The sequence below is a fragment of the Arachis hypogaea genome, chromosome 10 (assembly GCF_003086295.3).
Source record: "Arachis hypogaea cultivar Tifrunner chromosome 10, arahy.Tifrunner.gnm2.J5K5, whole genome shotgun sequence".
Classification (NCBI taxonomy): Eukaryota; Viridiplantae; Streptophyta; class Magnoliopsida; order Fabales; family Fabaceae; genus Arachis; species Arachis hypogaea.
Genome location: NC_092045.1, coordinates 116173621 through 116196825, shown reverse-complemented (window position 1 = coordinate 116196825; position 23205 = coordinate 116173621). Strand labels below are relative to the sequence as shown.

General features: G+C 30.1%; 3 protein-coding genes and 1 non-coding gene across 6 annotated transcripts; 2 read left to right on the top strand and 2 right to left on the bottom strand.

Annotated features, from left to right (window-relative positions):
* Positions 1-1373: 1373 nt before the first annotated feature.
* LOC112718387 (protein PARTING DANCERS-like) lies at positions 1374-4137 on the top strand. Of its 2 annotated transcripts, XM_072204040.1 has the most exons (5): positions 1407-1592; positions 2591-2715; positions 2795-2883; positions 2985-3442; positions 3681-4137. In XM_072204040.1, exons 1-4 carry the CDS (start codon positions 1535-1537, stop codon positions 3082-3084), a joined length of 372 nt encoding a protein of 123 aa, XP_072060141.1. In that variant the 5' UTR covers positions 1407-1534; the 3' UTR covers positions 3085-3442; positions 3681-4137. The 2 variants fall into 2 exon arrangements, with proteins under 2 accessions (XP_025625942.1, XP_072060141.1); XM_025770157.3 differs by lacking the exon at positions 3681-4137 and having other exon boundaries at positions 1374-1592; positions 2591-2619; positions 2985-3233.
* A 982-nt stretch (positions 4138-5119) lies between these two features.
* Positions 5120-5193, bottom strand: TRNAV-AAC (transfer RNA valine (anticodon AAC)). Its single transcript has one exon. It is a non-coding gene; the product is annotated as a tRNA-Val (tRNA).
* Positions 5194-5990: 797 nt separating this feature from the next.
* Positions 5991-13911, bottom strand: LOC112718078 (origin of replication complex subunit 3-like). Of its 2 annotated transcripts, none has more exons than XM_072204039.1 (11): positions 13584-13911; positions 12568-12776; positions 12245-12425; positions 11975-12143; positions 11013-11216; positions 10439-10531; positions 10217-10302; positions 9453-9542; positions 7792-7919; positions 7340-7513; positions 5991-6428 (listed from the first exon to the last, which is right to left on the bottom strand). In XM_072204039.1, exons 1-3 carry the CDS (start codon positions 13662-13664, stop codon positions 12416-12418), a joined length of 300 nt encoding a protein of 99 aa, XP_072060140.1. In that variant the 5' UTR covers positions 13665-13911; the 3' UTR covers positions 5991-6428; positions 7340-7513; positions 7792-7919; positions 9453-9542; positions 10217-10302; positions 10439-10531; positions 11013-11216; positions 11975-12143; positions 12245-12415. The 2 variants fall into 2 exon arrangements, with proteins under 2 accessions (XP_072060140.1, XP_072060139.1); XM_072204038.1 differs by having other exon boundaries at positions 13584-13867.
* A 1669-nt stretch (positions 13912-15580) lies between these two features.
* On the top strand, positions 15581-18942 carry LOC112717071 (B3 domain-containing transcription factor VRN1). Its single transcript, XM_025769172.3, has 5 exons — positions 15581-15787; positions 16211-16871; positions 16975-17093; positions 17250-17526; positions 18218-18942. The coding sequence occupies exons 1-5, from the start codon at positions 15710-15712 to the stop codon at positions 18229-18231; spliced, it is 1149 nt and encodes a 382-aa protein (XP_025624957.1). The 5' UTR covers positions 15581-15709; the 3' UTR covers positions 18232-18942.
* The last annotated feature ends 4263 nt before the right edge of the window (positions 18943-23205 follow it).

Here is a 23205-nt window from a genome sequence, read left to right as displayed (position 1 = left end):
CATTTTTTTTCTATTACGTCTTTCTTTTTTTGTGCGAGACTTGTTAATAATTCCCTTTATAATTATAGGCTACTTTGAGCTAATTTTGTGTTGTTTTTCAATTTATTTTTTCGTTCTAATAATTAGTGCCAAATTATACAAAAATATGGATTTTATTTAAACTCTATTTTCTTAATTTGAAGCGTTATAAATATTGCAAGTTGTCCTTACTCCTTACGACAAAAGGCTACAATGCCATGGGAGGAAATTTATAAAGGAAGCAACAAATTTGGCAAGTTAGCATGGCTGGCCACACTATTAAATATAAGATTGGTCAACGATGACATTTGGAATTTTGGATTTTGGTCAAGTGAAGTATTAAATTTGTTACAAATTTACTTTTTATATTAAATTTTAAATATTTCAAATTGATTATTTTTTTTAATTTTAAATTAAATATTAACTATTTAATTTTTTTATTATTATTAGACACCAAATTCTTAGATCCCATAACAAATACCCTTTAAAAATGCTTTCTTCCAATTTTCTTTCAATTGTGAGTTTTTGAGTTTTATGACTTTTATCTTGAGTGGCCTTCATGTGCACATTTGTGTTTCAACTAACAAATTTGGAAAAATAAAATGGAATTTTGGACGCTTCATTAATTTAATTTATTTTATTTTTGAGAATTGTATGATATCCTCAAACGCTGATATATATTTTGAGTCGAATTTAGATTACATTAAACCCGATTTTATTCGACCCATAAACACTCCTAATTCAAACCGAATTGATCAAACTATTAATTCTCCAATATCCGGTCAATTTAACTTGGTGGCATGGAAGGAATGTTACAAATGGGAGATTATGTGTTTGAACCATGGCTAAAACACATGAACATGCAAAGCACGCGAAGTATGTGGTAAGCTGGAGTAGGGGTGGCAATGGTATGTAACTACGGGTTGAGAATATAATAAATATCTCAACCCTAATTCTAGATGTTTTTAATTTACCTGTATCTGATTTTATTTATAAATTACTAAAAAAATATAATATTATTATATAATTTAATGATAATTTAAAATAAAATTAATTTTTATGTAAAAAAATTAAATTATTAATTAATAATTTTTTTAGTAATTAAAATTTTTTTATATTTAATAAAAAATTTTTAGTTTAATATATTTATATAAATATTTAATTTATATATATAGAATACGAGTTAGTCAAATAAATTTAAAGCAAATTAGACCACCGTTTTTTATTTTTCGGTCAAAATGACCGGTCCATTCTGGTTCCGATAAGACCGACTAAAGGAACCATTCACTAGAAAAAATCTAATATTTTAAAAAAGGCTGGGGAAGTATAAATTCATTAATTTGGTTCAAAACGGTGGCGGGAAACACTTATTTTTGTGTACCTGAGACGGGAATCACGTTCCATCTTCTAATTTCCCTTCTTCGTGCTCTGCAATACCGAAAGAGAACGAGCTTCGAGTTCGAGATCCATCTAACAAATCGCTTCTTCTTTCTCTGATGCTTAGTTCTCAGTTCTCATGGATATGCACCTCAGTGATTCAACTACTTCAGCTCCATCGCATGCCACGTTATCCGGTACCGATCTTTTGTTTTCTTAATCACCTGAAAAACACTCTAACCGTCACAATTTCGTTTCCAGATACGAATGCTCTGCTTATCGATTTAGTTCTTTTTTTTTTAATATTCTTAGTTTTTGGTTTTCCTTAGCGATTGTTTGATCCGAGAGAAAACTAATCGTGTTTTGTTTTGCTTGGATTCCGTTTGTTAGCATTACGAATCCTATTACATCGAGGATATGGAACCGATCTAATGCTAGCTGATACAGTAGTAAAATTAGTAGTAATGAGGCTTTGATTTACTAATAACAAGATGAAATGAGAAGAGTAGGTTCATGCGATTCTCTTTCTCTTCTTTCGATTTGATCTGATTTCGGTGTAGGAACAACTTCATGTGTATCGGCAGAAGAAAATTTCAAAATCAAAATGAATTTCGTGATTTAGAGATCTATTGCTTTTATTCATCGATCTGTTTTCACACTTCGAATACGATAAACAATTTTTGAAGTGGTTTTGATTCACTACAATTCATCGAATAATCAGACTGGTTTGCATTCACAGAATCACAGGGAATAAGAGAGTGACAAGTTTAACTTCCCTTATAACTGCCTAAGTAGCTTATACAAAACTAACAATTCGTAATTATCATAAATTAATTATGGACTATGGTGCAACAAATCTAGCTATAGCATGGATTGATTTATGGCATATGAGAATATTTTAGGTACCGGTAATGGCGTTTTCAAGAGAATGCTTATGTACTGGTAGAGCTGCTTGTTAACCTGCAACCGTAGATTAAAAGTACATTATAATGCTTCTGAATTCCGATCATTATCTATTTGTTTTAGCTTCTTAAGTATGCACTGTCTTAACCCTATATTGAGTCATTACAGCTCGATACAGGCAATTATAGCATCGCATGCTTGTTTTTATGTTTATTTTTCGTGCTTAAATGTTTAATCACAGAAAATTGCATCCGACACTATATAATGAGTCTGCCATTATGTATTACTGCAGGCACAGGGGGAGTCTGTTTGATGAGAAATGTATGTAAAGGGGAACAATATCCATCTGTTATCAACTTCATCTCCACTTTCCTCTCTGCAAATTCTTTTCGCCTTAACTTTGTCCCTATTGCTCCAGTAATTTACAGATTCTGTGTTCTTTTAATGTTTATTTCAAATACTGACTCTCCCCTAATTTTGAGAAGCTTATTTACAGGACTTCATTTTCAATTGTGGGGGTTTGTCTGTAGCATTTGTTTTTGTGACTAACTGGGGTTGCAACAACGTGTCTCTGATCTTCAGCAGGTAATTGAGCTGTTGGTTTTCAAGTCTTTAGTTGGGACTTTGTTATCTATTTCATAAAGAGATTTTCGAGTCTTATGTTAGATTCAATTCTTCTCATGCAGAGTTCAGAAATTGAGAACACAATTTGCACGTTTTTATGTTATCATCACACTCCCAGCTAAACAGCAAATCGATTCATTTATTCAGTCATACTTGAAGTGAGTTAAATACGTTGCTTTTATTTTGTTCTGATTGATCATTTGCTATGTAGAATTCATCTGGAGGTAAAAACTGAAACTTAATACCAACTTTGATGTGTTTTTCCAATTGACATTTCTTATATTAAAAATAATTACAGTATACAAGCAGCAGAAAATTGGAGAGAAACTGAAAGCTGAGGTCAGTTGTGCGAAGTGCATACACTAATTAGCTGCCAGGACTACTTAAGAATTAAACTTAAATATTGAATGCATGAACTTTTATTATGGTTATAAAGAAGAAACAATCGGTGCAAGGAATGAACTTTTACCTTAAAGTGGTTACTTCGATTCCAGGCATTGACAATCACGACGCAAATGGGGTAAATCATTTTATTATGAAGCAACTTCTCATTTTAGTTTTCGTGATTTTTCATGCCTAAACCTAACAGTGTTAAAGCTCAGGATTCTTGATTATATAGATGTTTAAACTCTGGAGTATCTTTCTCTAACAATAGCTATATCACCTAATATTTGACTTAAATTTGAAATGAAACCATGATAAGCATATGCATATAGGCATAGCTTGAGTTATTTTGTCATTCTGGTCGCTCAATTCAGCTTAGTCAAGCTATTGGTTCTGTTCAAGCTATTGCCAAGGCATCAAAAGACCAAATTCTGGAGAACACAGACCTTTCTGCTGAGAAGGCAGAGATGATTTCAAGGTTTCTGAGGGACCCCAAGCTTTACTCTTCTCCCAAGATCACCTGATGGCGCAAAAACAATGGAATCCGGCAGGTCGGGATCTTTTGCTTTCTCCCACAACAACAATAAATAATAATGTAAAGTGAGTATCTCCTTCTAATTCCTTTATCTGGTTAGCTTCACTTAGAATAGTTCTCGTATTCGTAGTTTCAAATTGGACCGAGAAATAGATAACGACTTGGAAACCTTCCAGATAAACAGTATTCAAATCTCATCATACCGTTGTTGTCTGTACTGCAATAAGTTTCATGACTCTCATCTCATGTTCTTATATATGTAGGGAAAAAGTTAAAAATATAGCACTAGTTTTTTTTCACCGGTTATTTACTTATTTTACGTTTATTATTATTATTATTATTATTATTATTACTATTTATCTAGCTACTTCCCTAAAGACTATAAGTTGAATAACTGAATATAATTCCTTTCAAAATGTTTTTCAATCAAACTTGAGTGCCATTATTTGGGTGATTGAATGCATGTTTCTCTCAAGGGAAGGAAGGATCAGCACATTTTTATTTTAACAATACTAAATTATATTTGAGAGTTTAATCCTCTTAAATGAGATTTCCTAATTGACACATGCAAATTCGTTGTGTATATATATAAATTATATTATTTCAATTTACATTTCTTTGTATATACTAAAATAATTCAAGTAACAAAATATATAATAAAAATCATAAAATTATGGAAGTAGTATATTATATAGACAATGATTAATGCACTTTTGGAGATTTTGTCAAAAGATTATTAAGAGTTTGTTTAGATGTTATTAAGTTGTTAAATTTTTTTTATTGTTATTAAACTTGTTCCGATGCCATTAACTTGTTAGAAAAAATATTTTTTTTAATGTACTTGATAAATTTTAGTAGTAAAAATAAAAAGTTAAAAAAGTAAAAAATAATTTTTTTTACAAGTTACAATTTATATCTTTTTTATGGATATTTTTTACTTTTAAAAAAGATATATTTAAGTATTAAACATAATAAATTAAAAATATTTTTATATTATTATACTTAAACATAATTATTAAATAAAAAAATTATATGAAATATTCAAATAAAATTACTTTATTTCTTTAAAAAATCACTTATAAAAAGATCTTTAGTATAAATTCACCCAAACAAACTCATTAAGTTGTTATTAAAAAAAATTTTCAATAAAAGATATTTTCTTTTAAAATCAATCTCAGAAATTTTCAAATTTTACTCATCAAATCGTTATTTAAACTTTTATTTTTTGTTAGAGAAATTTTGAAAATTTTTTTAGGTGTCTTAATTAAAAGACTTTGTTGGCGTCGCCCGGACTCGAACCGGAGACCTTCAGTGTGTTAGACTGACGTGATAACCAACTACACCACGACACCAGACATTTGTTAAGCTAATTAGTTTACACATCATATCATTCATCTTTTATAAAGCCTTAATAGAAAAAATTTTAAAATTTTAGATACTATCTTTTATTAATACTAACAAAGAATAATTTGTATAATTCTTTTGTCAAAATTTGTCTAATAAAATAGAAGGTTAAGGATTGTTTTGATGATTAAAATTTATTAAGAATTAAATTATTTGACTAAATTTTTTAAGGACCAATTGTTGGTCATTTTTAGTATATTTGATAAATTTTAATAATAAAAATAAAAATACTGAAAAAAATTTTAGAAACTACAATTTACACTTTTAAAAATATTTTTTTACTTGAAAAATATTTAACTTAATAAATAAATCAATAAATATTTTTATATTATTATATCTAAATATAATTAATAAATAAAAAATATTTTACATAAATATTCAAACATTAAATTATTTTTATTTTTTTTAAATTTCGACTAAACGACCCTAAATATTAATGAATATAGAGATGTTGTCGATAAATAGAAGTACGACTTGTTCACTATAATGTTGACAATTTTCTGCCTTTTTAGGGTAATTAAACTTAAACTCTTAAAAGGATTCTTATCAATTCATTCGTTTTACCGTACATTCTCATATTGAGAAGGATTATTCCAACTTACTTAAATAGAGATATATATAATAGCCTTCTGCATAATCTCAATGAAACATGCACAAATATCAATGCTACATCTACCATGAAGTAATATATTTATACTTAGAAATAAAATATTAATTAAAAAGTATTATTAAGAAGATAAAAGTAAGAGTTTCAATTTTTTCAATATATTTAATTCTTATAAACTTAAATAATTTACATCTAATTAAGACACTTATTAGTAAAGATTAAAAAATAAAACCATAAAAAGATTACTGATAAAATGTTATTTTTGAATGTTAAATTCAAATTCATACTGATTTATAAGATATATTACGCTACTAGGCCCTATAAAACACAGTTATTCCTTTTGGCCTTACCTTCAAAATCCTGTGTGTTGGATGAGATGCATCAATGAAGTGCTGACCGGAGTATGAGGAAGTAAATAATTTAAGAAAATAAAATTATAATTACACTGGAATAAGAGAATTAGGAAATGACAAGGGACGTAATGCTACTCTTTGTACAAAATCTGGGCGCCTCTTGCTTGGCATTCTAAGCAGCCCGGTGATCTGCATTTCTGTAACTGCTCTGCAAAAGCGTGCTCTGGCAACACAAGGTTAAGGATTGAAACCAACATGGCAGCATCAACAAAATACTTCGCAATTACAGCAATAATGATGGAATAGCAAATATGCCTATACAAAATACAATACGAATATCAAATAACAGAGTTGAACTTCAATTTAGATGCATTTAAAGACGAGCAACTCGTTACAGCAGGTTGTTTTCAGCCTAAGATTTGTCTCAAGCATTTTCATGAGAGAAATCTGCTGCAAATAAATATATTCACCCTCAAAGATTTCATACTATGGTTCTGCAGTGTGAGTAACATTTTCGGACCTGATTGAGAAAAAGACATCGGGACTGCAATATTCTGAAACGCATGAGCCATGCATCCCATAATTCTAGAGAAATATTGAATATGATAGCACATTAACTAGCAAAATAAACAGGCGGCAATCAAGGCTAACTTTAGGCATGGTTAAATAAGATACTCATAACACAGTAGTTCTACCGCTTTAGTTATCAGGGTTGACTATGATAATCAAATCTAACTAAAATTTTCTATTTGGAAGAAAGTAATGTTGGAAGAACTCGGGGATGCTATCCAAGAAAATAGCTTGTAGAAAGCTAGCATATTCATTTTGCAAATAACATTGTTCCTCGGCCACTAATGAAAAATTGGGAGGAAACTGAAAAACGATTAAAAAAATATGAAGATATCATAGTTGAGTTAGATGCAAAATGGCCCCTTGTCATGTAGTTTTGGAGATGTTTCTTTATTCTTGAAATGTTAAAATGCATGCGTGTGTATGCAAATAATAAATGGCACCACAAGATTAGAGAGATAATGACTTCACAACTGATGCTTTGGGATAACCTACCAATGCATTCTCAGCATCATATCTCGCTATGTGAAAGAAACAATGTAAAATGGGGAACATAAAGGATACTGGATTGGCGCTTCATTTTGGTCTCCAGAACCAGCTGTATCTTTTCTCTTCTTTGGCTGTGGTGACTGCTTTGACTTTGGTTTCCGTTTATTTGTTTGGTGAAGAATTGTTCTAAAAGACTGGAACCAATCGTGAAGATTGATAAGAATTCCGTGCTCTTGAGCCAGGGAATACCTGTACAATTTTCTAAAATTTCAGTTTAGAAACTCCACTGTGGTTGTGGCATACTACTGTTACAGCCAAGATTAATTCACATGTAAGGTGAAACACGTTAATAAATGTCACCCTCAAGTACTGATCATGGTATATGAATAATAATAGGGTTGGTCAAATATAAAACAAAGATACACTTTTTCGGTTGGGGCATTTGAATATTTAGAATCGGGGGAGATTACCTCATTTTCAAGCTCGGGTATGCTATACTAAATTGATAAGTTACTAGATAGACTTACAGCATTGAGGAATCCTGTCTTGATGGCAATAGGGCATTGCCAGTTTTGTTACAGCAACTGCACCTTAAAATCTTATGTGAATCCAACAAATCAGCTTGAATTCTTCTTCTTGGATCTCCAATCAAAACCTACGATAAGCAAAAAGTAAATTAAAAGTGTAGAGGAACAAACTTAATCATACATGACTTCGGTAGGTGTATTAACTTTATGCGATGCGTTGATGCGGTTGAATTATAGTAACTCCATGAGTAATATAATGTATAGGGGAATGAAATCTTATTATTAGTGATTCATAATTTATATGAAAAAAAATGCACCAAAAAGCCCATTTCCGAAGAGTTACAACAGAAATCTGTAGCTCCATGACTCATCATAAAAAAAATCCTCAACAAAAATGAAATTTAGTCAGGGACTTGAACACCGGAATCTAAACCAATGGTAGCTCAACTCACGAGCATGGACAGAGTCGAGCTTTGGTGATCAACTCTTTGGAAGATAAATAAAATGTTTCTCAAGTACACATCGTCTGAAGATTTAGTATGCTTTTGACCTGGCAGTGTCTAAAATCAACGTTAGACAGCACAATAAGTTGCGACTGCATCCTCTCTATATGAAAGGCCCATATACTGATTTTTTTTTTTTTAATTTGGGGCAAGGGGCAAGGAGGAAAACCCTAATCTCTTACCACTTGAAGCAGGAAATTTCATGAATAGGCACATTCGATGGGCCTCATGTAATTTCTGTTGTTCCACGAAAAGGTTAATCAGTGACAAGACTTACCAGCAATAAAAGAGTGCTATTCGTTTTCACTAAAAATAAACATCAATTAGGACCTGCGACATAGTCCATTATTGTGTATAACACTAGGATGAAACAAAACCACAGGGATCTCAATTATCACAGAGCACAATACATGACTTGAGAGATGCATTCATAACCTGTATAACTGAATTAACATTTGTTGTCATATAAAATCATATCATCAGAATTCATATCAATTGAAGGGGGGAATGGATCGAGTTTTATCAACGTTACTTGGCACTGTTGTGTGTAAAAAAACGAATAGAAAAGAGGACACACTAGATAATAAACCTATTAACCTAATAATGTTTTCTGAAAATGCGAGGGTGAGAGAGATCATCACTTCTGGTGCTTATAGTGCAGCATCTCAATCAAATTTAATGCTATCTTCTAAGCAAACAATAAAATTTAATGCTAGAGTATTGGTGCTTATTTAGTTCACCAACTCGAGTTATACATATTAACCTTAAAGTTTATCTTAAATATTACGACGACGAACTTTGAATTTCAATCAAAAATAGAAAAGCTGAGCTCACACCTATAGTCCCCTGACCATAATGAAAGAAACTGATCAATCTATTGTCCTGTTTCAGTTTTATTTGCTTAGGAGAAATAGATAGGGACACAGACAACGCATGCAAACCCATTTATTGAGCCAACAATTTCTAAAACAGTATTTTTATATTGTTGTATCCAAATATAATTGATAGGACAAAAGTACTTTTAATGAAAAAAAGACATGACTGAAAAATAATCTTTCTAAACAAGCCCAAATTCACTATAAATTATAAAACACTGGCATCATGCTTTCCACAATCAATCTATCTAAACATGAAACGAAACAGAATACAAAACCTTACCTAACTAAGCAATCTATAAATGCAACAGCTTGCAAGTTTAACATTGTCGACTCATTCTCAGCATCTAATGAAACCTTCGATCCATATCTCCTGAATAAAAATAATTAGCCTCAATTAAGAAAACAAGCATAAAAAACCAGCATACATCATTATAAGGAATTGTTACAGGCATCAGACAAGGAGTCTTGATTTGACAACCACAACAAAAAGAGAGCATACAACAGCCCACAAAAATTTTCCAGTCCTCCCATAACTAACAAAAGTATCTCCTAGAAAGGCAAGCTCACAAAACCCAACCAGAAACAAGCTAAAAGCTTTCCTATATTCCATGAAGGTGAGTTTTGCCCTCGAAGAATGAAGTACATCACAATCATATCCGTTAATTAATCATTTTTTAAACTTAAAATGTTTGTAGAATCTTTAATTTGATATTCATTTGTTCACAATTCTATAACTAGGCCTGCTTTCCCTTGTTTAGGTTAAGTCCAACATTAGTTCAACCTATCTAGGCCCCTCTCCTTCCTTGCTTAACCTCAGCATCTCACTTAGACCTGCCAAAGAGCAAGCTTGTGGGTGAGGCATCCAGGCTTTTTGGGACCCCAACAAAAGGACCCAGACAATTGGTCTGTTAAGGAAACAGCTGGCATTCGATTTGTGCAATAGGTTTCTCTCAGTTCTCAATCAAACAGATCAGTATAATCAATGAATAATCAACCTCCTTTGCCAAGAAATCGCAACTTCGCTTATTAGAATTAGAATATTACTTGGATATGTCCTTGGAACTCTTGCGTGGACTCCTTCTACCTTCACATCTTACTGAAGATTGAAACGTTTTCAATTTATCATGAATCTGCAAGAAATCAAATCATTATTTAACGATTACGAGCTTTCACAAGGAATCAATTTTTAGTATGACCACAATAAGGAATAGGTAGAATAAATGAAACAGAAGGAAGTTGTACACAGTAAAGACTAGTTGAGCATACCTCGGAGATATCTGCGGTAAGTTTTTCCCAACTCTTTATCAGTTGACTAAGCGCTCCTGTAGGGAGATCCGTGCATAATGTTCGGTCAGAAGTCTACAGATATTTGAAATAAACAAAAATTATTCTCTTTGAAAATTGAAATGGCTGAATCAACGGATTTGCTTTGGTTAACAGGATAATGTAAAGTTCCACTTAAATAGTTTCAAATAGAAAATAAATAAGGAAAATTACAACTCAATTTCAGTGATCAAATTGTGTTTTGCTAGAGCTACTATTTGGTATCCCATTCTCATATTACAAATTTACAATGGCATGGTTTTCGATTTTATTTCATCCTAGATTCCAGCATTCGATTAAACTTGTAGTATCAAGGTAAAGTTTAACAATATAAGGAGGCAGCTATATGCTTTAGATGTCATCTTTGACTTCAGAACAAAACAGATTTCATGGCTTCTCTATATATCCCACCTTGCTTTACTGCTAAAATACATTATCTTAATGGAAAATAGTATTGCATCAAGAAACTTTCTCGGTACTTGAAAGAAAATAAACATCATATTTCACTGTATCTCACTTTGCGAACTATTTGACGAATCAAACCACCGCTTTAAACGGAAGGGTATTATTGACTGTGGCCATTTGTTGAAGACAACCCTTGATCTTTTTCATTCCTGATGTGACAAACAGAATCTCTATGTGGGTACAAATCTGGATTGAGCACTTCGCAAAACAAATCCAGCAGTCGAACTTTGCTATATTTTCCAGCTTCACATAGGCACTGAGCACAAAGAAAATTTAGTATCATGAACTCCAACTTTACCACATTAACTATTATGTAGCGTAGGCAAATCTCACCATAGCATGTTAAAATGAATGCTTAATATTTCTAATTTATTATCGGCAGATGCATTTAACAATTAATGCAATCGACCTACTTATATAGAAAGTGAAAAAGAATTTCCACCATGAAAAGGGAAGTCATAAGTTTCGAAAGGAAGGGAATTTGATCATAAGAATGGATTATCAAAATCAGAACTGCGGTGCTCCATAGAATGGTAACTTGACAACCCATTCGCTAGTGGAAAAAGAGAAAGCAGACAGAAGCCAATATCATATTATAAATGTGAATGCTCCTCCTTATACCAAAAAAAAAATTAAATAAAAAAGATTTTACAAAGTATATATCCCATGTTTATCAGCAATAAACACATGCAAAGTGAAGCCCCGGCTTAGTTAATCTAAGTAGATGAACAAACATAAATCACATTATCAATTTACATGGAAATATACTTTTAGAAGACGCTTATAACTCAACATCAGGACAAATTCCGTTAAGACAGATCCGCAACACCTTTCCAAATCACTAATGATAAGCACTAGTGGTTTATTGTTGTTGTCTTGTTCACTATACCATGATGCTAAGATTGATATATCAGCTGACTGCTCAACATCACTACTAAGGAAATAGTAAAATTGAAGGTATGAGTAGAAAGAATTAATTCAATAATGCACTAGTACGTATATGTAAAAACATACATGAATTCACCCAGTGGAAACTCTCGCAATAAAGCTTTTAAGCAACCAGCAATTCCGTTTTTCATTGAAAAATCCACCGAAGAAAGCTTGGCTACATGGCATCCATGGGATTTCAAGAAATGGCCGAGCTCTTCAAAGGTCAATATATCATCGACAAATTCTATATTTCCTGTCAGTCATAGATTTGATGAACATCTGTCTAGTTAGACAGAGTTACCAAGAATCATAGCATTCACAGGATTCACAAAAAAGGATAATGCCTAAGCTTACCGGTAATAACCAATGCAGTGGACAGTTGACCAGGAGTAGCATTACTCAGAATAGGAATTAGGAAAGGATCGAGTTGCTTTTGTGATACTAGGTTCTCCATGCAATCTAGCAGCATTGAAGAACTCCAAAATCCATCGTGTATATCTTTAAATACACTAGAATTGAGATCTCTTAAAACGTCCTAAATGGAATGAATATTTTCATGTTAGATCATTCAAGGAAAAAGAATTAGAAGTTAAAAATACCTCCTAAATCTCCCTACTCGAGCATAGAGAAAACCAAGCCACAAGATTCAAGGAAAATGGAAAACGATAAATAAGAACCTGAATGGTGGACTCGATTCTTGACCACTGTTAAACGCTTCAATTTGTAGCGGCTTAAACAAATGGTGGTCACATTCTTTGTTCACACTTCCTTCCTGTTTCTTTGTGTTCTGCGGTGAAGACAGCTCATTTCTTTTTCGCAGTTTACCTTGTCCTGTTGATGAGCTATCTTTTCTTCGGGATGAAGGTTTGTGAAGAACAAAGAATGGCTATGAAAAACGAACACAGAATAGAATTAAAAATCAGTACTCCTTTAGTAGTAGCTTGGAGGTATAACAAAAATCAAACTAAGACAAAAATCAAATACTACATATGACACTAGTTCTCTTCTATCTTCTCCGCATATTGTGATGAAAATTAATCTATAGCCTTTACGGAAATTACAAATAAAGCACGGGAAATTGCTCATCTGCAGTTGATAGAACACAGCAATGTCGGAAATATCCTTTTGAAGGCCAAACTACATATTACTCACTCGTTATGAAGCAGTGCAGAAGCACCAATAAATTATCAAGCAATTACTGCAATATCACTTATATCGTCATTTGTCGTGTATTTGAAATTAGTCAAATCATTAACAGACGCTCCAAATTGAAACAAAAAATTCAGTTTAAATTGCAAAATTAACGATGTTATTTCCGCAATATATGTTATAATCAGTCGCCTATAACTATTCAAAGCAATTAGAATGAAGATCAATAAGATTTAAAAATAAATAAATAAAAGCACGCGTTATTCATGTGGAAGATTGGTGCGTATGTTATACTAAGGATCATTCAGAGCTGGAAATAAACGAAGTTGAGAAAGACCTATCACAAGCATCAAGATCGGTGCGTGATTATATTAAGCATCGATGAGAGCTGGAAACTAGCGAAGAATTTATGAAAGAACTAAGGAGTATCACAAGCTATTTAGTATTTACCGCAAGGCTACATTCAAAACTAGTATAATGGAGAGAGAGAGAGAGAGAGAGAGAGAGAGAGAGAGGTGGAAAATTGGAGAAAGGCGAAGAGAACCTGAAGATCGTTGTCAAGAGTTTCCGTAGGAGTTGATCGATCCAGTGAATCAGTAACAATCGGAGAAGAAGAAGGAGCCATTCGATTAAGCTGTGAAATATGCTGGACAGAGAGAGAGAGGTGGAAATTGGAGAAAGGCGAAGAGAACCTGAAGATCGTTGTGAAGAGTTTCGGTAGGTGTTGATGGATCCAGTGAATCAGTAACAATCGAAGAAGAAGAAGAAGGAGCCATTCGATTAAGCTGTGAAATATGCTGGGGACAGAGAGAGAGAGAGAGAGAGAGAGAGAGAGAGAGAGAGATATACTGTGCCAAGCCAACAAAAGGAGGTGAACTGATGAAGTAACAGTAACCTCACCGCCTGTTATGGCGGGAAAATCAGAGGAGTATATGCAGGAAATACAAATTCACGATCTCATTCACATTCGGCCCATAACAACATGGGCCCATTCAATTCTTATTTTTGGACGGTCTTAACTCTTTTTCGGTGTGTATTATTTCCGGGATCGTTATGCAGCATAGGCCCAAAACTGATTTCGGAACTTTCGGGCTTTGAAGCTTAGATATTTTGGGCCTTAAGAAATGAAGGATACAACCGTAATTGGATCCGTCAATATCCCAAAAAAAAATTAAGAGTTTAGGGTTTTGTAAACTTATCCTTCAAATTTTTATATAAATCATGGCACTCCTAATTTTAAGAAAAAAACATGTAAAATCTAGTATATGACTACGATTTATGCTTTAAATCTGCATGTATGAATAGTTGTACTGGTACATATTTTAAAAGTATTAGAAATGTGACCCCTTTTTCAGGATACCACGATTTACGTCGAAATCAAACTATAGATAAGTGAGATAAAATCATGGGCACACAAAGCATAAGTTGTGAATGTAGTAATGATTTTAAATAAAATGAATGAAACCATAGAGAACCCACAATTTATGAAAAAGGATGCGTAAAACATAAGGAACCAACAATTTCTTGTTATTTATTTAGGTTTAGCTAAATATCTGGAGAGTAATTGATTTATTATGGTCACGGGTAAATCAAACCAGAATGACATGCAAGGACAAAAACTGTGTATAAATCATTGGTTCTTTACATGTTTTAGTTTTACACATCATTTCTCAAAAATTGTGAATTCTTTGTGGATTTCATTTATTTCGTTTAAAACCACATCCTAAACCGACGACTTATGCTTTGTGCGCCCATGGTTTTGTCTCACTTGTCTATAATTTTGATTTTCACATAAATCTTTAGTATCCTTATGTAAAAAAAGATCATATTTCTGACAATTTAAAATATGTACTAGTACAACAATTCATGCATCCAAATTTAAAGCATAAATCGTATTCTTATGCTAAATTTTTTTATATATTTTCTTAATTAGTAGGCCAGGAGTGCCACGATTTATACAAAAAAATAAAGAATAAAATTTTATTACATTTAAATTTAGAATAATCTCGTAATATAGATTTTCAATTAATTTAATTAAGTAAATTATTATCAAAATTATATCATCCACACCATAAATCTAAAATAATAAGACACATTGTTTACACTTTATACATATAACATGAAAATAATAAATAAAAATATATAGTTAAGACTAAAAGAAGATCGTATAGGAATTATTTTTTATTTTTTCCAATAATATGAGATTTTTTGTAAAAGAATTACTAAAAAGAAGAAATATTTTTAAAGGAAATTCATTTGATTAGATTAGATATTGGCTAGTATATGGTTTATTAATTATTAGGAAGACACCGAAAATAGAAAATAAAAAATAAAAAAAAAGGGTAAGTAGTTAAAAGGAGATAAAACGCATTATCTTCTGTGATTTTTCTAAATCTTAAATATCTCCTATTTGTCTATTTCCACGGAAAATAACTCAAAGATTCGAATTAGAAATTGAAACAAACTCTTCAGTATCAATATCAATCAATTTCTATTTCCTAAATGTTTTAGAAGTGGGACCTACTCAATTACACAATTAATCACTTTCCATATAAATATAACAATTCATTAATCCATCAATTTAGCAACTAATTTTCACACATTTTCAATTCAGTTTTGCATCTCTCTGACTCCAAATTCCTGAGCTTCGATCAATTTCAGTGGTCAACTATGTCTTCTCAAGAACGTGATGTCGTTCACTTCTTCAAGGTTATTCTTGAAAAGAACCTTCTTGGTGATGGATTTCTGGTAATAATAATTATACATCAATTTTTTTTCCCGTTCTTTTTCTTTTTTCTTTCTTATCTCTTCAATTCTCCATGCAATTCTCTAATTTTGGTCACGTTAATAAGGGTTCACCAAAACAACATAGGAGAATGAATCATGTGCAGTTCAATTCCCAATAGTAGGGTTTTGAATTAGGATTAATTTTTATGCTAAACCCTAATCTTTTGACTTAGGGTAATACTTAAACCCAACAAATTGTACTAATTAGTAGTAGTTCAATACAAAGTATGTATCTTTAACATAGAGAGTGATAGGTATAAATAGTCTTAGTAAAGATTACGTAGGGGTTTTGAATTGGGATTAATTTTCATGCACTAACCCTAATTGAATTTCTTGTTCGTTCTTGAAGCTAATTAAGAAGTTTATTTTAATTTTTGTTTACAGAGATTGCCAAAGAATTTTGTGCATAAATACTGGAAAGAAATTACGTCACGTTCTGTTTTTCTAAGTCTTCCAAACGGAGCTGAATTGGAAGTTCATTGGTCAAGGGATGAAAACGGTGACGTTTTGTTTGGCCACGGTTGGAAAGAATTTGCACAATACGTGTCTCTCCAAGCGACACAGTTTCTCTTGTTCCGTTACGAAGTGAAAAAAACTAATAATAATAATAATAATAATAATAATAATAATAATAATAATAATAATAATAATAATAATAATAATAATAAGTTTTATGTTATAGTTTTGGGTTCAAGTGGTTTAGAAATTAAGTACCCTTGTTCTAATTCCGTGTCAAAGAAAAAAAATGATAATGTTAATGTTAATGTTGTTGAAAAAGGGGAAAAGAGTGAAAAAAAGAGTGATGCTTGTTCTTTTGAGTTTGTTAATGGAAAAAGACGAAAATCTCTCTTGACACCGTTACAATCACCACCTCCACCACCACCTCTGGTAATTTCCGATGATGAAACCAATAGTTTCAAAAGGAAGAAAATTATAAAAGAAGAGCCTGAAGATTACTCTATTATTGATGGTGAAATCAATAACACTAAAAGAAAAAGGAGAGCTTCTAGGAGTTTTGATTATATTGCCAAGGAAAAAGATTATGGTAATTTCTCTTTTTCTTTTTCTTTTAAAAAGGATGTTATAATAATGTTAATTGTTATATGCAAATTTAAAGCAATTTTATTGAAGTTTTGTTTATAACTCAGAAGTGTTGGACAATAAAACCATGAAGAAGTTTCAAGAGAAAGTGAAGAGTAGGTTCCAAACTGGGAATCCCTTTTTTGTATGTGCACTTGGGAAAACCTATTCTGACAGAGACCTCTTGGTAACTATTATTTCATATATCATCAATTTCATTATTTTTTTAAACCTTAATTTTATAGATTTTTTTTATCTTATATAGTAGTATTTTTTTAACACTTGAAATTCATCCAATTTTTTTTTGCCATTACTAATAACTAATAATTAATGATGAAAACAGGTTATACCAAGCTATTTTGCTAAACCAATTCTTGGGAAAAGAGAAGGAAATGCAAAGCTCTTTCTTGTTGATGATCCGAAGAAATGTTGGGATGTGCAGATGAGAATTTCTGCTTGCAGACAATTTATAATTACAAATGGTTGGAAGAAATTCTCAACATTCTATAATTTGAAACTTGGTGATGCTTGTGTCTTTGAGTTGGTCGATCCAATCGATATTTTATTCAAAGTTCATATTCGTAGTTATGGAGAAGACCCTTTGACTCCTAGCTCTTCTGGTAATTTACATATATCTCCTTATCAATAATTAATTTAATTCCCTGTTCGTTTTTTATTATGTCATCTTAGAAAGAGAGGGGTAAAAATGGAATGAACTCCTAAGTGTGCATTGGGTTATGTATGTTAATTTGCATGGTCTTATATTCTCATTATTTATTAAATTTTTTTATATATTTTCTCAAAATAATTATCAATTATTAGATCTTAATTTTGATACACTTCGTGTGTTTTTTATACTTATTTTTTAGTAAAATTAAAAATTAATTATTTTTATAACACATGTAACTCCAATCTTTGTTTTTATTTTTGCTAATTTGTGAAAAATGTACAATATTCTAGGATATTTTTTTTACTTTTATTTTTTTTTTGTTCACTTTAGAATATTCAGAGCAAGAAGGCCCTTCTTATAGGCCTCCTTCTTCTTCTTCTTCACCATTCCTTAAAAGGCATAAAACTTCTAAAGCTAATTTCGGATTCATGCCCAAGAATGAATGACTTCACCATACACATCAAGCATGAACAAGTCATTATGCGGTATGAAAATATAATTTTATTAGAATAATCATCATGTGTATAAATGATTAAATGCAACAACTATATTCTATATGTCTTATATATATTGTTAATATCATTTATTAACCATTATTCTTGAACTAATAAAGTTTTATTATTATGTTTTGTTTGGTGTAGGTGATACCAACTGAATACATAAAAGAATTACAGTGTAAGAATTGGAACAATTTTGCAACCTTGCAAGTTGATGAGAAGAGAGAATGGAAGGTGAAATTACTTTATTATCCAAATAATGGGTATGCAATATTTTCTCAAGGTTGGACCAAATTTACTAAGGAGTGTAAATTGGAGTATGGTGATTATTGTCACTTTGAGCTTATTGATTTGGAGAATCTCAAGTTCCAAGTTTCAATTAGAAAAGGACACTAGAGTTGGTTTATATTATATATACGTAACACTCAGAAGATAAAAAGAAATATAGTTTAATAGATAATTTCATTTTGCATGATGTATTGATGATATGAAGTTTTTTCTCTTCATTGTAAATGAATTTTTAGTTGCTAAACGAAAGGGGTATATTTGGTATAGTATAAAATAATTTTGTGAAGTGAGAGCTACACCAAACACATGCATCCAAGAGTTAATTACATTGCAATTTGCAAACATATATTTTTCTTTTTTTTTTTGTTTTAAGCGTTATTATCCTTAAAATAAAAAATACATAACCATGACTATTCCTAAATCATGTACCTGTATTATATAATGGTTGGAATGATAATTTGGTGTGTTTTTTTAATATAGATGCTAACAAATTTGAGGGTTAAATTTGAAAAATAATAAAATTATTAGAAAAATCTGACCCTCAAATTTTATGAAAGACTGAAATTTTAAAATTTGATAAAATATAAATTAAAGGGTTGAATTTGTGTATTTTAAAAATCAAAACATCCAATTTATTAACATCTAATTTTATGTTACAGTGAAACTAACACACTAAATTTTAATAACACTAAAAAACGTGAGTATTCGATTTATTAACATCCAGTTTTATGTTGCAAATTATTTTTGATATTGGGGTAGAAATCGTGTTTTTTAGAAGTATGGATGTTAAAGGTGTTATTCTCAAACATGGAACTTTTTTATTTAAAATATTGAAATTGGACCCTCCGATTATTTTGGGAATAAAAATCGATTCATGCGATTTATTAGTAACATAAATCGGACCCTCCGATTTAAATTTTTTTAAAAAAAATCACAACAAACAAATCGGATCTTTCGATTTGTAAAAAAAAATTTTAAAATCACAACAAATAAATCGGACACTCCGATTTGATATTAAAATTTTTTTAAAATTTAATTTACAAAGTAATCGGATCCTGCGATTACTTAATCAGTTAATCCCATATCAAAATAAAATCACATACACCCCAACAGATTTGGATTGCACACCTCTATCTTCTATAACAAAAATTTTTATCCGTTTTATGCTACGGTGAAACACACCAAATTTTAATAACCCTGAAAAACGTCTTTGTTTGTCCAATATTAAAATTAAAGTGTGAATAAATGATATGGTTGGAAAAAAAAAAGCCTGAAATTATAATTGAGTATAGCTAGTTAGCTTGCTTAGCAAGTAAACATCGTATCATTATCATAGGGTGGGGTGGCGGTGGCGGTAGGAGGTTGTACCGTCAGCCGCCTCATCAATCACTCTAATGTGCTCAGTGCTTTTATTGGAACTCCAAGTTAATCCAATTATTTATTTATTTATTATTATTACTATAGGAATATGTAATATATTAATCAATATAAAGATTTCTATTTTTCTAAAAGAAAAAACAAAATATGAGTGAGACAAATATAAAAGAACGACTAGTTTAAGCAGGGTAATTTTTTTTGATATCGGAGGAGTGTGTGAGTTGTGTTTGGTTATGGTGTATATAGGTGTTAGACACAAATGTGGGACAGAGAGAAATCGGACCGTCCGAGTTCTTTGTTAAAAAATTCATTTACCACAAATCGGACCGTCCGATTAGTTTTTATTTTTTTCTTTTTTATTTAAAATCAAATCGGACCGTCCGTTTACAGCTTTTGTTTTTTTTTTTTTTTTTGAACTGAAAACGGACCCTGCGTTTCCAATTTTTGTTTTTTTTAATTTTTCCTTTTAATGAAAACGGACCCTCCGTTTCTAGGTTTTTTTTTTTTAAATCAAATCGGACCCTCCGAGTTCCGATTAAAAAAATATTTTTTTCTAGATCTCCTCTAATCGGACCGTCCGACTTCTTTGCTCTAAATCGCTCGGTCCGATTTCAGTTTCCTGGTACCATACGCAGGAAAAACACCCCTATTCTCCATAATGCTGTATCACCCCATATCTCCCACCATATTAAAAATAAAAAGCGGTTTAAGCAACGTAATTTTTTTTATATAAAAGAATAGATCGGATCACAGACAAGTAAATTATTTAAAATTGTTTTAAAAGATATTTTTTATGTATAAATATGACATGATTGTTTAATATGTTCTTGGAAACAAAGAAAAATGAAATAATCGCGTTTGTTGTCAATGGCTACATAATATTTTTAATAATAGTATGTTATTAAATATATTTATTATATATTACAGATCTGTAAAAATTAGTAACTAAATATGTATCTGATTTATTATTAAAAAATTTTTTAATCTATTTAAGTAGATCAACAAACTAACCCAACAAGTTTAAGCCATTTATTTGGATACTCATGATGAGTCTTTCTTTTTTTAAAATATATATTATATATATTCTGCAAATTATTTATTTATATACTCATGATGAGTCTTACATCATCATCGTCGTCAATAGATTTGTGTTTCAATTTCCAAACTTTCAGTCACATCCAGTCGTCTCAGCAGTGAGTGGTTACATAACATGTAAAATTGGAAACAAAAAACTGATAAGGGTAGTGGCCTAGTGGGTGATAGCAGAATAATCAATATAAAATGTGCGAAATTTTTATTTATTTTTCTAATGAAAAAAAAAAACTTTAACACCATAAAGTTAATGTTTTGTTTTCTCTGATATTTTTTATTAATATAATAATATATTATTAAGTATATTCATTATATATAACAGAGTGACCGTTAATCCTTTATAAAACTTTGTTACTAAATATGTATCTAATTTATTATTTTCTAAAATATTCTTTCATATTTTTCCTAACTAAAATAAAACTTAGGTGTTGTATAATATTTACTGTAATTTAAAAGTTCGTTTGAGTTTTTATATTTTGTTTGAAATAATTGATTTTTTTAATATAAGTTTTTGTAATAAATTAGATTTATTTAACATAATTAAGGAATAAATAATTAAAAAAAATCTTCATGTCTGTTTTAACATTCTAATAATCATGATAATCATATTTTTATAATTTTCTGCTAAAACATACAGATACATAAACTACATATCACACTAAATAAAGTTTCATTAAAACAAATTTTTTATAATTAATAATTCAATAATAAAGACATATGTCAAAAATACTATAAAAAATATTTTACAAAAACTTATTGAAAAAATAATAATTTTTACATTTCTAATACCTTTTACATTTTTAATGTATTGAAAATATTAAAAATAAAAAAGTCTATTATAATAAAAAAAGAGAGAAATACACATGAATAAATTAAATGAGAAAAATTTTTATAACAAGTGCCAATGTTATTGGGCTAATTTTTTTATATGAAAAAAATATTGGTGTTTTTGTTGGAAATGAAATTATTTAGTATAATTACAGATGAATGAATTTTATAGACAGGGAGTCAACAAGTTGGGAGCGCGTTGTTTATGTGGTAATTTAATATACTTATTAACACTTAGGAAGAGTGTTGAATAATTTTCACAATACTATAATACATTTCAAATATCAATATTCAAATAAAACACCATCTCTATTTTCATATTAAAAATAATTTCCAATGTTATTAAATTAAAAAGATAAATAAACTTATATATATATATATATATATATATATATATATATATATATATATATATATATATATATTCAGTAGCTTCATCTTTACTAGCTAGTATCTAAGTTCTAAAAAACAATGTCTCTGCATTCATCAACAGGTTTCTTTAAGATACTTATACACAACACGTTTAAAAAAGAATTGGTAAGTATTTTTTTTTTTCTCTTTTTGCATCATACTTATAACATAATGTATGCACAATTTTTTTTTAAAATTCAGCAATAGTTATAGCATCTCATATATCAATTAACTCAATTATATATTCTCTATATTTTTTTTTTCAGATGATTCCCAAGAGTTTTGTGAGAAAATATTGGGAAAGGATATCAAATCCTATAATACTAAAGCTACCAAATAACAGAGAACAAGAAGTATATTGGAGTCAAAGGAAAAATGATGAAGTTTGGTTGGAAAATAACTGGGAAAAAGTTGTAAAGTTGTGTCACTTGGAATATGAATTTTTGTTAACATTTGAATACAAAGAAACATCATCATGTTTTGAGCTCAAAGTATATGATAAGAGTGCTTCACAAATAAACTACCATTCAGATTGTGGAGTTCATGAAACTAATCATGATTATATTGTTGTTGATGATATTCAAAAGGAACCAAAGAGAAAGAGAACCAACAAAGCAGGTAATCAAAACCTAATAACTTCAACTATTTTTATTTTTTTTATTTTGTTATTCATCAGCTCATATTTGAAACCAAGTTGAAAAAATTCAAAAGACAAAGCATTAGGCTTGACTAAAAAAAATAATGTGCCTTTTAATGAATATCTATCAAAAGTTTTTTTTTTATTTATTTACCATATTAATATTAGATTTCTCTACCTCAATAACTTTTATTTTATCATTTTTTTTCAGGAATTAGAAAAAGCATGCTCAATAATGTTAGGGAGAAAATAGAAATGGCTGAAGCCTTATCTACAAAGCTGAAAAATCCTTCTTTTTTTCTTGTTCTAAAACCTTCATATGTTCATGGCAATGCTAATCTGCTGGTAATTAAAAAGAAATAAAAAGTCATAATTAACTTGATTTTATATTTTTTAGACTCTATTTCCTATTAGTAAAATATGTTTTTTTTGTTATATTTTTTGTGAATTATATTTTCAATTTGTAGTAGTTTCAATTTTTTAATTGATATTGTTATAT

What these genes read in the sequence shown, in the direction of transcription:
- LOC112718387 (XM_072204040.1), top strand. Translation starts at nt 1,535, where the DNA reads ATGGATATGCACCTCAGTGATTCAACTACTTCAGCTCCATCGCATGCC. An exon ending in ACTTTGTCCCTATTGCTCCA is followed by an intron (nt 2,716 to 2,794) that starts GTAATTTACAGA and finishes GCTTATTTACAG; the next exon opens with GACTTCATTTTCAATTGTGG. An exon ending in GTGTCTCTGATCTTCAGCAG is followed by an intron (nt 2,884 to 2,984) that starts GTAATTGAGCTG and finishes CTTCTCATGCAG; the next exon opens with AGTTCAGAAATTGAGAACAC.
- LOC112718078 (XM_072204038.1), bottom strand. Translation starts at nt 12,359, where the DNA reads ATGCTGCTAGATTGCATGGAGAACCTAGTATCACAAAAGCAACTCGAT. An exon ending in CACTGCATTGGTTATTACCG is followed by an intron (nt 12,144 to 12,244) that starts GTAAGCTTAGGC and finishes TATGACTGACAG; the next exon opens with GAAATATAGAATTTGTCGAT. An exon ending in TTTCCACTGGGTGAATTCAT is followed by an intron (nt 11,217 to 11,974) that starts GTATGTTTTTAC and finishes CTTTGTGCTCAG; the next exon opens with TGCCTATGTGAAGCTGGAAA.
- LOC112717071 (XM_025769172.3), top strand. Translation starts at nt 15,710, where the DNA reads ATGTCTTCTCAAGAACGTGATGTCGTTCACTTCTTCAAGGTTATTCTT. An exon ending in TGCCAAGGAAAAAGATTATG is followed by an intron (nt 16,872 to 16,974) that starts GTAATTTCTCTT and finishes TTTATAACTCAG; the next exon opens with AAGTGTTGGACAATAAAACC. An exon ending in ATTCTGACAGAGACCTCTTG is followed by an intron (nt 17,094 to 17,249) that starts GTAACTATTATT and finishes TGATGAAAACAG; the next exon opens with GTTATACCAAGCTATTTTGC.